The 19,022-nt window shown below is 38.1% G+C and overlaps 1 protein-coding gene across 1 annotated transcript in view; it reads right to left on the bottom strand.

Annotated features, from left to right (window-relative positions):
* Positions 1 to 19,022, bottom strand: part of NCKAP5 (NCK associated protein 5) — a 371,849-nt gene that overhangs the window by 50,831 nt on the left and 301,996 nt on the right. The window contains exons 10-14 of the mRNA XM_074145259.1: positions 15,242 to 15,346; positions 11,909 to 12,100; positions 7,550 to 11,400; positions 6,680 to 6,857; positions 2,328 to 2,406 (exon numbers count right to left, since the gene is read on the bottom strand). Coding sequence (XP_074001360.1) covers positions 2,328 to 2,406; positions 6,680 to 6,857; positions 7,550 to 11,400; positions 11,909 to 12,100; positions 15,242 to 15,346 — 4,405 coding nt within the window. The remainder of the gene's footprint in view (positions 1 to 2,327; positions 2,407 to 6,679; positions 6,858 to 7,549; positions 11,401 to 11,908; positions 12,101 to 15,241; positions 15,347 to 19,022) is intronic.

The following is a 19,022-nucleotide window of genomic DNA, read 5'->3' as shown; positions in this document are numbered from 1 at the left end:
CTAGAGCAACATGCATTTCTCTTAGTATGTAAAGAACATCTTCCCTGCTTAATCATAGCCTTTCTACATCTTCTATACATTCAACTCCATTTTGTTAACGGTTTAGACCAAACCCAGTAGAACAAACTCTAGTAGAATTAAGTACAGCTACAAAACCACAGTGAACTTTGTTTTCTTAAAACAACTACTTATAGTGGTGAAGAACACAGTAAGAAATTAATTTAGAGCCCCCCTGAACTTTTCAAGATTTCAAAGATGTTTCTGTTCTGGAAGAATCCTCCACCACTGTGAAACTGTTCCATGAAAACAACAGACCAAAAGCCTTCACCAGGATGTGAGCTGCCCCCTCTGATCAGAGTAAGGACCTGGGTCACTATCATGTGCTTGATGGCAGTGAGGGCACAACATTTACAGAGCCATCCTTCCTGTATAATTCCCTTCTCCTTCTGCCAACCAGAAGCTTAGGAGTTGATAACAAAGAAAGCCGAATCTAGCTCTCTCACATCTCAGGTAATTCTCCATACCAGTAGGTTCTCTATAATCTTCACAAGTTCTTCCTTGTGTATGTTTTTCACTAAAAATCTCAAACTGACACGGGAAATGTTCCAAATTAACATTTCTTAAAGCTGCATAGAGTTTCAGTCTTGAAAAAAATCAGTATCTTTCTATGAAAACCTTTGTATCAGAAAAATGCCAGAACTTCTATCAAAGAATTTGGTAAAAGAATCTGAACGAGACGTAGGAAAGCTCGCTATTCACAAAAAGCAACGTGGACATACAGCAGCAAACATACCAAAATAAAATAAAACACACCCTGATGAGAACGGAATAAAACACAGCACAATACTGATTTAGGAGTATTCAGGAAGTGCACTTAGATCCATGCTTCTAATTTCCCAGGCTCGGGCTTGTCCTGCTGAAATAAGTAATGACTGGCACATCCTGCATTAGGACTCACTCTGCTAATGTTAACAAATTTGCTTAGACTTCCATTATTTTTACTGTGCCAATACTACTTACTGCACATAATGTCTCCACATCATCAAAGAGTTTCCTGACATTAGCAACTAGATCCTCAGAGCAAACTCCTTGAGTTACTCTAGATGGTTTGACAAGGCAGAACAGGGATAGCTGGAATCCTGTGTTGAGCCTTTAAGAGATGCCATTGTCTAGGGAAAAGAAGATGCTCTTTTAATTGGAGTAATTCAGACGATTGAAAGGTCTTTGTATGAGCTATAGGAATTTCCAAAGCGCAGCACTGCCTGGCACCTCTGTAGCATTACATACTGTGGACCTGGGCCACAGACCTCCCTGTCACTTTATCCATGTCATCAGCCCTGACAAAGGTGAAGAAAAGATATTTTCTTTGCCAAGAAAGGATTTTGGTGCACAGGCAGGCTGGACCCACAGTGATTACCTCTCCTAGCTAACTGAGGGCCTCGTGAATGCAAGGCACAACTGAAGTCTGACTTTGGGGAATGCCAACCAACCTGCTCCATAACCACTACGTCCTGACAGAGATTCAGGTTTGGTGCTCTGCAAATATCTGTTTTTTCTTGTTCAGCATCTGCATTAAAAAATGAAACCCAAACATTTCACATCAATTCAAAGTAAGTTTTGAGAATTTTGGGGTGGAGGCAAAATAATTAGTTCAGCCTGAGAATCTTTTTCATTCAAAGTCGGTTCCTTATATTCTTGACCTACTGCTCTAATACAGACCTCAAACAGACTTCTGCTTTGTCCTCCATTGCCTATTAAATATTTTAACATGTACTGAGGTTAACAATTAGCACATGCCAATCAAGAAGCAGGGCAGATGTTGCTAGCCTCCTGAAAAGTGTAGAGCAAAGGCAACTTTATTTTCAGTGGCAGCTTTAAGGTTTTCTGAACAGACATCTGATTTGCTACTCCTTCTGATGTAGTTTATGACAGTAATTATTCCGCTATTCAGAATTTTATTCTGAAGTTTACAAACTCAAGGCCTTATGACAGAGTTACAGTATATCAGTATTATGCCCCCTGAAAGCATCATGCATAACAACCCTTGAGTTTAGCCACTATATATAACCCACTAGTTTTGGAGGCTGAATGATCTTTCATAGCCAGATTCCAAAATCCTTCTGTCAAGCATTACTTCGATCCACAATTGGTAATAGTATGTACTTATCTTTTATATAGTTGGTGAAATTTGGCTTTTCAGGAACAGAGCTAAATGAATGTTAAAGCTGACATTAGGTAGGCAAACAAATAAAGTAATGAGATTTAAATATGTTTTTTTCCAAGAACTGAGACAGCAATAGAATCCAGTGTAAAATATAATTCTGTACCTATCACATGACTCTGACATGTAGTCCTTGTCATGGTGTCCTCGTCTTCTTCTTGCAGGTTTTCTGTGACTACTTTAGCCTGTACATAGTACAACAACAAAAGTGAAGAACATATGTGACTCTGTTTACGTTGCTTCATGACAACTACAGAATACCTTTTCAGAAATAAATCAGAGTAAAGTTACAGGGCAGCGAAGAGCAGAAGTATACAGCCTGTCTTTTAACTTCATTCGAAGCCACAATATGCAGCAGTCAAAAAATACCCTTGGAAGATGCAATTCCTCAAAAGGAAAAGTCTTTTTCTGCATTAAGAAAAAAAAAAAAATGCTCAGGTCTCCTGACCTCTTTGTTTCTCTCTAGAAAAACCACATTTCAGATTGTACGCTAAAAAAATGTGAACTTAATATGTGATGTGGTATCTCTCTAGTTCAGTTTGCAGACAATGAACTTTGGCATTTTTGTTTCCACCTCTGTTTAAAAGCATTTATTAGCTAAACAGAGAGAAAAACTTCATTTAAGAATGCAGTGCACACTAAGATCCTGTATGTGTTATTCAAGTATGTGTTATTCAAATCCCCTAGATATTCTATTTTTCAGACGAAGGCATATTTTTGCTCTGTTCTTCTGCACTCCTATATCCAAAGTGCATATATAATCTGAGTATCTTCCTAGCATACAGTGAAAACCTCCTCCGTTACATGCCATCGGAGGCCATAATTCAGATCCAGGGACATATTTATCTGCCACACTACATAAATCAAACAGGAATGAAGATACTTTCAGGACAAGGAGAGGAGGGAAGCCAGCACTGCAGAAAAAATTACTTTCAATATCTCAGAGATCTTAAATTATTTGTTAATCACTCTCTGCTGTTTTAAACTACATACAGCACATTCACAGTAACATTAAATATGTTCTATAATCTAAACCAGCAGAATTTATCATCATTTGCATGACATATCTTTGATCACAGTATATATTCTGCTTGTCTGGTTTACACAAGTAGCCCTATTGACCTCTTGTGACTAGCCTCAGTAAGACATGAAAGACTCGCTCTCTATATTTATAAAAATGCATTTATAATCTCTTAATCCCAGAGATCTGATGACATCTTTTTTCCTTCTGAAATGAGGCTCTTAAGGCTATGGAAAATGAAGAGGAGAGTATGTGGTCATTTGGCATCGAATTGTGGGTAAAACATTTTCTCACATTTGCATACTGCGTGGCGGTCTGTGGCTTGCTGCTGATGTGACATTTCACAATATTAGGACAGATCTCTGGGTATTCCCCAAACACCCAGACTGCAGACAGACAGTGGTATACAAAACTCCAGGTGTCTTGATTTTGGTGCCTCGCTTCCACCTCACAAAGTAAAGCCCATGGCTTTTCTAAATTACACTGGGCTGTAATAAAATCACAAAGATGAAATGAAGCAGTGCAGCACAAAAATGATTGTATCTCACCTTAAGCTCCAGCCAAGGACATGAAAAAGTATTGGAGAACGTGGAATATCCTTGGTGTGGGCTAAAGTGTTATGTATTTCTGTTGGCTGGCCTTTAGAGCAAAGTGTTTTTTTGATGAACACTAACGGGAAGCGTATGCCTCTGAAGGTGAGTGCACAAGGCCGCCATTGGTGGAACATTGCTTTTTCCATAAATTCAGTGGCAGTCAAGCAATAACAGTCTTTGCATGAACAGAAATCAGAGGTAATTGGTGCATATGTTATGGCATAATAGTGCCCCAAGTCTTTACCTGGCATATCATAAGAGAAGAGATTTAATCATCAAAAATTAAATAGGCTTTAAAGGAAAAAGTTGCTAGAAAATTAATGTTAAGAAATGTTATGGCCAGGATTTAAAGAAGCAGTATATATATGATATGCAGTTTTGAAATACACCTTCTGCACTGAACCGCTATTACTAAATACACTTTGCATTGTTCGAAACAGAAAAGAAATCTTCTTAAGTTTAGGGCTTTTGAAAAGATTTATGCTGTTTTCTCCAAAAGTATTGATTTTGTCTTTTTACAAGTAAAAAAATGCATAATGCCATTCTATTGCATCTGACTGTTTTCAGTCACAGCTATCTCCCAGTCCTTTGCAATCTGCTTCAAAGTGAGCAGACACCAAAGAATAACTGGAAATCATAGTAATAAGATGCATGAACTTTGAATTTAAAGACTTTTCACTGTTTTTCTTGTAGAAGTTTGGAGGTCAAGATTAAATATCACATACTGTGGAATCTTAAGGTATATCTCTTTCATAAATTAGCATTAAGAATTTTAAGTACATTTTTAATCTCATTATTCTAGATGTCCTCAGTCTTTTGGCACTAGCTATTTCTTTCAGGAATTAAGTGCCGCAAAAACCACAATATGAAACTCACAGCGATGAAGCATATAATGCAACTTAATCTTCAAAACAATACAAAAAATATTTTCATTCCCAGTGAATAAAAAAGTGTATGGTATAGGACAGGTAATGCCTTTTCCCCATGACTAACATATCCTTAAAAACGAAATAGTATAATTAGCACTTCTCCATTATTTACTTATATTAAGGACAATCTTTGTAGTTCCCTGATAAAACAGTGTGTTTCTTGATGATATACTTAAAGTCCTAAGTGACTATTATTGCTGCATTTAGAAAGACTTCACAAAATGACAGACAAAAAGCACAGCAAATTATTGCAACATTAGAAATAATAAGCTAGAAAGAAATTGTAGAAGCAACATGTAGAGTTTTTTGTACTTCTGCACAGCGAAGATATACCCTAAGCTGTCAGGACCATATTAAATGGGGCATAGTTAAACTGAGTGGCTCTGATAAGGGGCTCTGCTTTGCTATCAAAGTTCTAGATCAGTTGGATTGAATTTCCTGCATATTGCACATTTCCAGACTTTCATTCTCTCTCTTTCCTTTCAGTGACACTACAAGGACAGCCTTAGATATGCTTATAATTTGTGGTTTTATAATGCAGGAGACATCTACATTTTCAAAGAAGAGATGATACCACAGGAGTCAGGAGGAAAAAGTTTTCCAACACATTCATTCTGCATACGTTCCCCGTAAGTTTTAAAAAATGACCTTGCAGATGTTCTTAGGAACGACATCTGCATTAAAGTAAAAAAAACATTTGCCTGAAGTTGAAACCACGTGTGGGATACTTTAACCTTAAGCACCCTAAACACCAGTACTTAGCAAAGAGTTTTTCCGGTTCCCATTAGGAAGCTTTTTGGAATATGTTTTACCCTTGAAACGCATCCCAAATAATTTGTATTTCAAATTCTCTCAGATGAAATAGTTGCATGTGATGTACTTCAATAACTGAGTTTTATTGGAACAACAAAAGTAATAATCTCAACTCCATGCTCAATATTATATTTGGTGCAAGTTTTCAGACAATTTTGTGAAAATTGTGCTTATTGTTAATAATCATCATAATAATACGGTCAAGACAGCTATCAGGAATGAGAAAAGAATGCTCATTGAGTTAAAGCATCTCTGTTCTCCTGGTGCTTTGACTTTAAAACATCATGGGAAAGGTCCTTGCTAGGCAAGAAATTGCTCACTAAATTCCAAGGTTAATTATTAGAAACTTCACAAGGAAGGGCACCCATTCAATCTGACTTTAGGTTACAATCCTAGACTCTGTGTGTATGCATCTCGACGCAGAAAAGAATAGCCACTCACATAAACTTTCAAAAACCAGAATCTAACAGCTAACAGAAAATCAAATTATTTTTCTTCTAAATTGCAACTTTCCTACTTGCTGGGTAAATTAAAGTATCAAGTACAGTTAATACCTTATTGAAGTATAAAACTAACTACAGGGCATTAACAGGAAAATTTTCCATGGTACAAAGAGAGACACGGGTGAAATGTATGTTTCAGCTTTTAAAAGACTCCCTCTTAAGTGACAAATATTCCCAAATGTGGTCAAATACTTTGCCTCTTTCTCACCAGCACTGCACTTTTCAGCCTTATTGATTTCTATAATGTTCAGAGGAATGTTTAACGCTGGCATGCAATTTCCAGGGAAAGAGGAAAAAATAAAAAAAAAGCAAATGGTCTTATTATTTCACTGTACTGCAGTATGATTATAGCATCATTGTGCATATATCTCCACTGGAATTGAATTGCCAGCAGAAGCAGTAGAATCTTCATGACTAGCTGTATAATCTGGCCTATAGTCAAGCTGCCAACTTTCGTATTAATTCACAATTCTCTAGCTACACAAAATCTTTCTATCATATATAAGCACTTACTATCCTGTCTGTCTGTACTTGCAATAAGGAATACATCCAGAAGTTAAAAAGAAGGTAATAATGTTTTCATGTACTAAAGCACTTACCAGGGTCTGATTCTGCATTTCCATATCAGCTTTTGTGTTGCTGTTTTTCTTGTGGTTTCCTTGAGAGCTGATAGAGTTGCCGTGAAGAGAGGAGCCCTGGGAGCTGCCCTTCGACACACTCCTGTAGGAAACATTATTTGATCCACTTTCTGTCTGCTGAGCTGCTTTCTTATCAGCTCTGCAGGTAGAGAGTGATTCCTCTGATAAATTACATTGCCCTTCTTCAATCACTCTACTTTTCCATTCCTTTAATGTTTAAAGTAACCTCTCTGTATCTTTCTGTCTCTAGACCTTTGAGTGATAAATGTTTCTAACTAGCCTTGATCAAATCTGTCACTTGCAATTTCAGGTAGTATATCAATTTAGTCTTTCACATATAATGATTTATATTATATTTGGAACTGCTGTGGGGCAAACATGGAAACACAGTATAGCAATTGCTAAGTTCTTCTGTGACCAAAAGCTGTGGTAGTTAGAAATGTACTTAATTCTGACTAGTTACCAAATATATACTTGCTGGTTACAATACATGAAGATGGAATACATTAAAACATGTACCTAATTATCCTCTATCTTTACACACCATCTGCCTAGATTCTTGATTTCTAGAACCATTTGGATTTCTACCAACTTGGATGTAACTTGCCATTCTTAAATTTCAGAGTCCGCTGGTTTTGTTAACAAAGTAACATGAACGCAATTATCTCATTATTAATGATTTTTCCTGTAATGTTCTAAAGTCCTGATAGTGTACCTACTGATCACTACTACACATTATTAATCAAAAAGGAAAATACATCAAACTTAGCATCTGAGCATCTGTAAAGCTACAGTATACAACACATCCCAAATTGTGTTCTGAAGTTTTACCTGTTTAAAAGTTCTTTCATAAAACTGTCTTTTGGCGAGTACGTAGCTGTAGTGGAACCCTTGACTTGTTCACACTCAATCTCACCAGGTGTGTCTTGTGAAGGTTTCATAATGTTGCTCTCCATGACATCAGATAAAATGTCACCGTTGTCTGTTTTTCGGTTAATTTCATTTTCTATTTCACAGTGTTCCATTTTCTTTTTCTCTTTTCTCCTCTCTAATTTTGCCTGCTTAATTCCAAATCCTGAAACTTTTATGTCTTTTTTTTCTACCTTTGTTTTAGGAACATCAGTTTTTCTGCTACTCAGTGCTGGGAGCTTACTCTTCCTAAAGCCAAACCAACTTGCTATAGAGGGCCCAGTCTTCTGTTTAGTCTCTGCAGTGGGAGATTTGTTTTGTCCCTGACCCTTTTGTACATTTTCTTGGATGCATAACATGACTTTCTCCTCTATGGTAGGCTGTAGAGCCGGTGAACTCAAAACATCGGTAACCTTCTCAGAGGCTTCTGCTAACTTTAAAGACATTTGCTGTCTTCGTGACTTTGTTACTTCCAGTTTATGAGGACACTTTATTCCCTCCAAGCTTTGAAACGATGAAACTTGTTTGGAAGATACAGTAGCTGACGTTTCTAGCTCCAATTCTGCTGGCAGAACACGTTTTTTACTTAGAGCTTCGTGTTTAAAACTTTCAGTGCTTTTCTCGCTCTGGACAGATAGACTGCGTGCATCCTTCTGAGAAAATGGTTTGTTTCCATCACATTTTGAAGTGTTGTGAAACAAGTCTACTTTTGAAGATGATCTGAAGGGCAGTTTGCTTGGGCTTCCATGCTGGCTATTGCAACTACTCATATTTCCAAGAGAACCTTGTCTAGAATAAGAATTTTCTGTGGTTTTAGGAGTATATGGAAGAGTCTCTGGTGTCACTGCTGACCCAGGAATGGCCTTGATTTGAAGTCCTTCCATGGCTGAGTTCTGCCTTGTTAGAGAATTTCCTCTATCAGAAGTGTTTGTAATTATCTGAGTCCGTACCTTTCCAAGACCTTCTGTCACAGGGGCAGATGGCTTTTCCCCTGTATGAATGCTAAAACTCTGACTACGAGCTTTTGCTCCATTCATGCCCAGAGCTGGCTTCAGGTGTGACTTGTTGCTAGAAGAAAGAGATCTCTTAACTAATTTGTTTTCTAATCCATCTACTCTGTCTACCACCAAGCTGCGGTTTTCATGTGAATGAGGTGATGCTGTATCCATACTAAGTCCCACAGTAAAATTAGTTTTTACTTCGGTATCAGCCGTAGAGTCTTTTAATTCAGCATCCGTTGCGCCTCTAGTGGTTATACTTATAGATTCATTTTGCTTGCACTTACTGGAACCCACATTACTTTTGGAAGCTGCATTTATACTGTCTTTTTCCTGCTTCCCTGGTACAGTGGAGCTCTTTCGGAGAAGTTGGGGAGATTTGACAAATAATTTCAGTCCTACAGGGAGACGGGTCTTCATTCCTTTCTCATTAGAGTTTTGGGTAGCGTGTGCAGTGTCACTACCATGAAACAGTGTTGACAACGGGGAATTGTTTACCTGAGACAGTAAAGGCTCGCTTGTGCTTGTTGTATGACATTGAGGAGTTGCAGGGAGAATGTTTGGCATCTTTTGTGGCTGATCCACCCCACTGTCACTGGAAATAACTTTTTTGCTGGAATATGTGTTTTGTGAAGAAGTTGTTTCCAATGACGGACAACCTAGAGAAAAGGACCTGGCTGTTTGAAAATCTGTGTTGGAAAATTCACGATTCCTGTGGAGACCCAGCTGATTAGGGCTTTTTGGGCAGACTTGCTTTGTGGAAACTTTGGAAAGTCCTTGGCATGCACTATGGGTTTGCTGAGATACGCATTTATTTTGCATAATTGCTTCTGCATTTTCTTGAAGGTAAGATAATTCAATTTTGGCCCCAGAAGATACAGTTTTTGCTTGCATTTCATGACTAGATTGATTATGAAAGCCAGAGTTCACAGTTCCTTTTAATGGTGATGATTTCAGTATATTTTTTGCAGTTTCACTGGGACCAGCTCCTCCTAACTTTACCGCTACAGATGGTGAATGAGCATAATTAGGCCGAATCAACAGGGATGTTGACCTGCCTGGAGGAATGGGTGGGGATGGTGATCGGGCTTCTACATTTGCTAAATCACAATGAAAGTCTCTGGTTGGAGGTTCTCCGTAGTCACTGGGCTCTATAAGGTGCTGAGGCAAAAGTGGTGATGCTGGACTCTGACTCTTTGGATACTTTGACCCGTTGCCTCTGCCTGGATGTTTCAAGCCTGGCAGAAGGTGGGCAGGGGACTTTGGAACCTGGAAGTTGACTTTTGAGTCAAAATTATGAGGTGGGCTTTGTGCCTTTTTGAATTTTGAAAGCTTTACAGGTGGCAGAGCAGGTGATTTTTCAAGGGTCGCAGGGCCTACTGGTTGAGCCACAGGTGTCTCCTCGCCCTGTGTCATCACAGGTTTTTTTGGAGAAAATTTACCTCTGCTGGGTATTTTAGTCAAGTTTGGCTTTTGATTGATTCCTGCTTGCACAGTGGAGCTTGAATTGGCCTTGTATGATACATCATACACTGGCTTCACTAGTTTTTGTCGGGGAGTATTTTGCAGTGTCACTCTTCCACAGTATGAAGATTCACTGCAGGTCATGGGGACAACTGTATTTTTATTGCCAGTATTATCGTCAGGAGTCTGTTTCTCCATTTCATCTTCAGGTCTTTCTAAAGCAGTGTAGTTTCTAGCATTGGTTTCTGTCTGCAAATCAGTTATTCCCTGAGGTATAAGGTCAGTATATTCTGCACTGGACCTAGTTTGTGGCTGGTTGATTGAAATTTCATTTCTTGTTACAGTGACAACTCCAGTTTGATGTGAGCTGAATTCAATAGGCTCACCATCCTCAGCATCAAATATTACGGTAATGCACTCTTCAGAAGAGGTCTTTTTTACAACCTTTTGTTGTTTAATGAAATTACATGTCTTTGGCCTAATCTCTGAGTGAGCAGATATGTGTTTTTCCTCTTTGTCAGTAGATACAAACTGAGAATTCTCTGTGACTTTGAGCACTTCAGAGGTCTTTGTGTACTTCTCAGTAAACGGAGTGGTTAATAAATCCGATGGACTTTTCTCATCACTGCTTTCTATATGCAATTCATCCAAGACTTCATTGTCATCAGTATCTGAAAGCTGAAAATTAAGGTCCTTCCAGCCTATATTAGCATGACTTTGATTTAACTGTAACTCGGGCAGCTTTGCTCTGGTGCACGACTTTACTTCTGCCTGAAATCCACTGACAAAACTTGTCAATTTTTCAGGTCTCTCCTTTGAATTAAAATATGAACTTCTTTCTGGCAAATGTTTCCTATTAGGATCCCAGTCAAAGAGACTGTCAGAAATGCTGTGAGTTAATTTGTTACAATAGGTCCTGCAGTCTTTGCTTGGTACTTCCTGCAGCAACAGTAAGGATGAAGAGTCGTCATCTGCATCATCATGCGAATCTGAATCATAAGAGAAAGTTTTGTTATGTTCAATGCAAATACTTCCCATTTCCACTGGCTTACAATGAGTCTGTTCGTTATGGCTTCCACATTTAACTCCAGGGGAATATATTCCCTCATTAGAGTTCATGCAATCTTTGTAACCCCATTTTGATATTACTGAAGGTGACTCAAGTAATATTTTTTGCTTCTGTAATTTCTTCAGCCCTTCTAAGATATGGTTTTCCTTGATACGAGTTGGAGGTAGATCATCTGCAGGACTTGAGAGGTTGCTTGGGAGCGAAGAACCAATGCTTATTCTTTTATCCCAGCTCACAGATGACTGTTAAAACAAAATAAAACACAAGTATTACTCAAAAATGCTGTTAATAAAAAGTGTTACCATTTTAGTAAACAGATTTAGGAGTTGCATAGAACATTACATTTCATCCATTGCTATTAATAGTAATGTTCTTTTTTAATAAAGGATTTCATAGTGGTGTGAAGGCTGCAGAGCACTTAAAACCTCTAGGAAGAACAATACAAATGGAAGGATTAAGATAAAGAAGAAGAACAATTTGGATTGTGAAAAACAGAATAAATGTCAGAATAAATGAGGAAACTGTGAGCAAATTGGAGTGACAGAAGAATTGTTAAAAAAAATAATTAAAAGGGGGGAGAATGAGAGGGAGGGAGACATTGGGGAGAGAACCCTTACTGAGTTTAGTGAAAACTGTTTTAAATATAAAAGAGAGAAAAAGTGAAAAAAAGTTCTCAAATAGGCAGCTTTTCAATTAATCTTGTTTCAGCTGAATTTAAGCTAATAAAAGAAGAAAATGAATTTGATTTACCCTTTTGCTGCATGTCTTTCCGTCATTCCAAGTGTAGGAGGAACCACTGGAATATTCACTGCAAGCACTTGAGAGGGAGAGTTCACTGCTACTGCAGCTGCTCCGGGGACACAGGCGGCTAGGACCCGTCGTATTTAATTGACTCTGGCATTTCAGGACAGGTATACTGGATTTCACATTCTGCTGGCATTCCTAAAATATGAGAAGAAATAGAAATATCTTACGGGTGGAAAAAGATCATTTAAACTCCCCTTGATTAAGAAGGACAAAGAAGAAGCGAGCAAGCTACTTACACCTTCCTGTTATGCCATTACCATCTGGTGCATTTAATACAGAGAACTAAATTAGAAATTGCTAACATTTTCATTTGTCGGGGGAAAAATCCACAATCCTCCATTTTTTCTTCTTTATTCTCAAACCAATATTCTGCTCTTCTTTTGCTAAAGATTATTCTGAGTCTATTTGAGTTATGCTTTGTACATAAGCAGCATGCTTCAGTAAGATAGAGAAAACAAAGTTATAAGACTACAAGTACATCTTGACAACTGCATTATAGCCCTACAATGTAACAGATGAGGCTGTACACCCTGGACAAGGTAAATTAATTTAGTATCCCAACCAGAATGTCCACTGAGAATGGAATCTCTCCATTACAGTCTAATTTTGGTTTCCTATCTAGTTCAAAGCTTTGTCTAAGAAACTCTCTGACGTAGGACAATCCATCTTTGTGTCGCTCGCAGACAGCTGAAGTCTCTTGCTTATGCAATTTATTGACACTTTATGGCTGCCTTTAGTACTTGTGTAGTTATCGCCCCTCTCCAAATGCAATTTCGGCTGACTGTGACTAAGTGCCAGCTTTGAGGAAGAGAGTAATGAAGAGCAGATAGCACTTTAGGTAAAATATTAAACCTCCGTAGGAGTATCTAGGATGCCTTTAATTTGTTTTCAAACTAATACTCTTGTGCCTAACAGTGTTAGAGCTTCTTTAATGTTAAGTGCCTGCACCATTCTGTTATGCTATTCTCCAGCTTCCTCACAGAACCAGACATCTTTTTAATTACCAGGAACACCAGAGTGACATGACTCTGTTTCATAAAACTTTGCTTTGGATTTCATTAAGGCAGCATATAATTGTGCAAGCTCAAACAATATTTGTTGATTTTCATATGTAGATATAGCCCAAATTAATTTTGCCTAGATGAAAATTTTACATTTATATTCAGGAAGACACAAGAAATCTGAAGTTATAGGATCCACAAAGCAATTATTAAAACTGTATATACAGCAGACACAACTTCTTCATGCAAAACTCTGGAAAAATGCTCAGTTTATAGGCACTTCTCATACACTAAAATGTTTGTTAGACTTCTGCTAATTTCTTCCATTTATTCCCTCATGTCCTTCCATTTATTACTACTAGGGTTGAACTTTTTTTCAGTTAAATGGGAGAGAGCAGAATCTTTACTGCTGAGGAGTTCATCAGTACAGCTGTTCATTGCTCAACTGACATAATAATGTTCTGTTTTTGACAAACGTAACTACAGGGCAAATCATTATTCTCTGTCACAGGCAAAACCTATGAATGGGAAAATCATTTAGAGGTAGCAAGAGCACATTTCACCTCTGGGAGTTATTGGTACATGTTCTCCCAGGAAGTCAAATGGATGCAGGAGAAATAGCCTTTAAATCCACTGGCTCTGGGAAGAATACATCTTTCAGCATCAGAGGCAGGCTGATGCCTGTGTTTTTGGCTCTGAAACAGACTTTCTCGCTTTGTTGAGACAAATTACTCTTTATTTCTGACATCGTGTTCCCATGGGAGGCTCTTTCTCATCAGCCTCCTCAGCTATGACGGCGTCATTCCCTGTAAGGTTGACTGTATAGAGGCCAATGGCAGCATCTGCTTGTTCTGGCTATTTCGTTGCCTTTCAGCTGCGGCATTGGGAAAACACGTCATGTCAAATTTCTGCCCTTTATACTAGGCTATGTCCCAGTCGTCATAGTGTTTAAGGGAAGGATGCCTGTAAAATCCTTTCCTATAAGTATCTCCTGTAGGACAAAAGAGGAGATCACAGCACAGTGCCAAGTACTGCCTTCCCCTCTTGTCATCTTCAGCTACTCTGAGAGCCTTTCCACCCCCTCACTTAGTTTCCTTTGCACCTCAAGAGGGGCATTTGGTCCTACAGTTTTAGCAATGGGGAAAATGGAGATATCTAGGCAAAGTAAAAGAACAGTATATTACTGTAATCATCTTTATTGTTTAAGAGATGAGAAAATGTGCAAAAAATATCATGCCATTACAGATTCTGAAGTAGGATATCTACCCAATTTCTAGATTGCATTCAGATCACTAAAGAGAGAGTGGGATTTTCTCCTGCAATTTGCCTTTATTCTCTAAATTATCCGAGAAAGTACTTTGAATAGTATGTTTATGATGCATTAATTAAATATATTTAACTTGCATATGGGTCTATTAACTGACATGGTGGAATTTTAATTTTTTGTAATCATGACTCTTAAGTCATTACCTTTAACGAAATTAGAGTAAAAACGCCTCAATGTAGTATTACAATTTAAATGCATAATTTTTGCTAGAAATCACAGAAAATTGAAAGATCAGACTACTAATGACACAAAACTCTGTATTAGAAAAACCTAACCTAAAGGCTTAATTACATATAATGCAAAGGTTCATTAGCATTTTTGTGAACCTTTGAAACAATGCCTTTTCATTTAAGTATGCATTACAAAGGAGATTACATTTTTGTTGACACTACTATACTTCAAGATCAAAGGCACACACAGGTTCAGTGTTCCGTTCTTGTTCTCTTTGTTTCCTTCTATGTGACTTCTGGTTTTTAAGCTACTTTTCTCTTTGACAATGAAACATGAAAGCCACACTGGCTAACGTTTTGCCAAATAAGCACAAAGCTAACCCCATCTGAAAAAAAAAAAAAAAAGCAGAGCCCATGAATTTTTAAAAGTTCATACATAATATATCATAAAAGTAGGATGAATAATACGGTGTATGGGCTTTAATAAAAAGCTCCTTGACCATTTCTCAGAGATTCTGAGATGTAATCAATACCCAAAAAGGTATCTCGGGGACATTGCTAAGATTTACGCTTTTTTGCACAGAATGACACTATCTGCTTACTATATCAACTGAGGACACAATATTGAATTTCAGAGAACAGAAGGAAGAAGTATTGTTATCTGCCTCAACAGTGCTTCAATTCAGAGATCAGCTTTATGGCTCATCCCTGACATCAGACTTCAGAGGCGAAAAGGAGGGTTCCAAACGAGGGGTACAAGGAGAGCACAAAAACTCACGTGAATCTGAGCCTCAGCAGTTCGAGATTGCACCAGGCTTCTGTTTCGTTCTACTTCTGAAAGCAAATCCCCAGATGAGAGGTCCAAGATGCGTGAATGGAGTTTCTGGGGGGGCAGAAGGGAATGAGCAAAGCATAAGCATTTGTCAAATATGCAGCAGATCAGCATTTTTAAAATTCCAAACTCTGCGGTTAAATTTCAAGGGAAATGAAGAGCCTGAGGTAAAAGGATTTGTTCTAATTTGAAATGTTGCTCTTTGTGCTTAGTTTATCCAAGACTTCCTGTCTGCAGAACAGATCATTCTTCATCCAAAACAAACTCTACTTTTTCTTCTAGTCACTGTTTTGCAACTTATCATTACTTCACATGCAACAATGACAAATGAACACAAGTCCCACCATTATCCATAGAGTTTGACAGGTTTCAGGAAAAAAGCATAAAAATGAACTACAGAATTAACATTTATAAATCAATCAACATGTTAATGTTGTTTTATTTACGAGCTGTTACACCTTGAGTGAATGATTGCAAAAGTGACCCTATTTTTAAACAGCATTGATCTGCTGAAGGCCTCCTTTGCACACATTTTAACTCAAAGTCATTAATGTCATCTGTTAGGAACAATTAATGTGAATAGAAAATAATTGCATCAGGGAACTAGGGACTCAGAGGATTTTGTGCATTAATATTCACATGCTGTTCGATTATATACACAGTTCTTTTCTCAGTTTTGCTCGGAAGGATGGCTAAGCTTGTGCCTTTTCCTCCATGTTCACCTGTATACTAATTACTAAGGCTTTCAGTGTGTATTAAGCCTGATTTCTTTTAATTGCAGTTTCGATAAAATCCATGATTTATGTGAATGCCTTGGCCGATGACTTCAAAAGAAGAAATATCTCCAGTCTTGTCAGTCATTGGACCAACATATCATGTAATAGGCAGTACGGATCTGACTGATCACTGGAATCGATGAAAAAGGACTTAAAAAAACCCACAAAAAACCAAACAAAAGGACTTTGGATTAGTCTCTTTCCATTTTCCCATTAATTCTCCAGACTTGCAACCTGAGAGACCACATCTACCTCCTCCTCAGCACCAGCGCGCTCAGCTGGGAGGAACAAATGGTGCAGACCCAGCCAGCGCTCTCTGCCAAGGCGACCCTGTGCAGGATGCAAACCACAGAGACTTGTCGAGGCTGCACGAGTGGCCCATCAACCTGCCTATCCAAAAAGCCTGGTCAAAGAGGAAAAAAAGACTCTGTAGACACAAAAGCCCTTCCACACTGTGCAGCAGTAGTCATGGTAAGACAGTTCTTTGCAGGGCCCTGAAACATCAGTCATACAGTATCTTATGGCCAGCTACTCCCCAGCCCTCTCTCTTGGTACCCACTGCAGAAATTCATCTACTGGAGAACAAAGCAGGTGGCCATTCCTACAGCCTCCATCATTTATCTACATGCTGTGCTTCAGGCATCTATTCCAGAGAATCTAGCAATTTTTAAAAAACCTACTAATTATACATTTGGGAGTAATTTCTCAAGAGTTACATATTCATCCAGGTTTCTCCATGAGGTATTATCTGTTGCAGACAGATTATGGAAAATATTTTCAATGATCAATATTCTATATAAACATATTTTGTCCAATATACTGTTGAACAGATTAAAATGCTATAAGTACTCAGTATACAAAATACTTTTCATTATAAATATTAACTACATTCAGGCTATGTGTTTTTTAACAGCAGTGATGCCCATCACCTATTATTCAGTGTGCACCTTTTAAAGTGTTATTACTAGAGTTACTGTCAGGTGTTTGTTCAAGATTTAAGCTCCAGGTAAAATGCCTTCCCAAACTCACAGATTTACTGACTTAGTATACATGTTACTCTTGACAATAATTCCAACTGCATTGCTGAACCACCAGAGAATTCCACTGTTTTCAGAACGAGGAGCCACCAATGTTATGAACAAGTGCCATACTTGCTCTTTGCAGTAGAATTAATTACTTTCTCCGGTGAAACCAGTCATCTGATTTTCGCTTCCACAGATTTTTAAGCAGAAGCTACTATAGCCAGATCTGTGCATTAGAGATGATGACTGGGGACATCTGAGATGGATGAACATTTATATTTGAATATTTATTTTCCCAGAAAAAAAAGTATCCTAGAAGTAGGCCTATGGGAGTTTTACCATTGTAAAATTGTCTTCCCATTTTTCCAGCAAGGTGTTTTAAATACTTCATTGCTTAAATGGGGACATACATGCACCTCAATAAGGGAAACTAAATATACCCCTATACTGTCATGCAGTGGAATTTCATGTACTGCTGTTACTGTCCATATCAGACAGAAGAGCAGAAAAAAACCCAATTGGAACAGGTAGAAAACAAGAAAAAAAATTGGCCAGTGATAAAACATAGCTCAGCAGAGCACGCTGTAAACGGCTTGGAGTTACAGGGTCCCTCCACACTGGCTCAGTGACCAGAAGGGCTGGGCTGCACATGGGTCATCCTGCATTTGAATCCTCTTTGCCAGTGTTAAACTTCTGTGACTCTATAAAACTATAATAACAAAGGTGAATCAGCAGACTAAAATGATTAACAAAGAAGGAAAGCGTGTTCTCAAGATGTATAATGTGATTATATTTCTGTATCAAACAAGAGATCATCACATTGGGAATATTCTCCCCCACACATATGCAAATAAACTAACAGACACACAGCCAGCACAATGACTAGCATTAACAAACAGCATAACAAAGTTTGAGATCATTAATTAAATATACTCACAAAGCACTGAAGCAAGTCATCCAATTACAAAAGAAAAATGATAAGAAAATTGTTTTTCTTTCATTTATTTTTTCTTTTTCCTTCTCCATTTTCTAATTCAAAAATGGGAAAAACTCTATTATTTGTTAAAAAACCTCATTAATGATCCATTTAAAATCAAGTAACAGATTGTGCTAACTATGTATCCTGATTCTGATTTCTTCTCAGATACGCAAAATGTACTGTGTCCTTTATGGTTATTTTCAGATGGCAGTCACATAACTAGAGCAAGGAGTTACCGCTGCTTTGAAAATTGTACAATATTAAAATCACTGTTGATGCTATCATGATGCAACGGAACAAAAGGTAGACCACAGCACAGAAGGACTTCCATAGAAAAGATCACATCAGTTTAAATGAATACTTAAATATGAAACCAAGGAGTTAAATCCAAGTCACTTGCCCCATTTGGTGGTGCCTTATATAATGTTATGGGGAAACAGAGCAATATCTGTACATGGTGGGGAATGTTTGGGCCCTTCTGAAGAGAGGAAACCATCAGGAACACGGGATTGCAGAACCAAAAACCCTTATGGAAGCGAATACAGCATGGGCTGGGCCAACTTGCTTGGAAATTACCCTGTACTGAGTACTGCTGGGGCAGCTGCAGACTAAAACGTTCACAGCATCTTAGCTAGAGTGGACCCAGGCCTCTACAGAAAGTGGATGCTGAGAGTTACAGAGGCCAGGGCAGAGCAGAAAGGGCCTCTCTGTGGCTGCCTGTGACCAGCAGCAAAAAAGCTCCTCCTTCACCTGTGAGATTGATGCAGAAAAGGCTGTGCCCTTTGTGGCTCAATGTCAAGATTAACTCCCATAACCCACATAAAAAATAAAAACAAAGTAATTGATAATTTAGGTGGAAACCTATTATATCAAGTGCAATAGGAAATACAATTATCTGGCAGGCAGATAACCTATCCATCACATAGTAGGCCAGTTCCCTCTCCCTCTAG

The sequence above is a fragment of the Numenius arquata genome, chromosome 3 (genome assembly GCF_964106895.1).
Source record: "Numenius arquata chromosome 3, bNumArq3.hap1.1, whole genome shotgun sequence".
Lineage (NCBI taxonomy): Eukaryota > Metazoa > Chordata > Aves > Charadriiformes > Scolopacidae > Numenius > Numenius arquata.
Note: the sequence above shows the minus strand (reverse complement) of the source record. Positions and strands in the feature narration are given on the sequence as shown.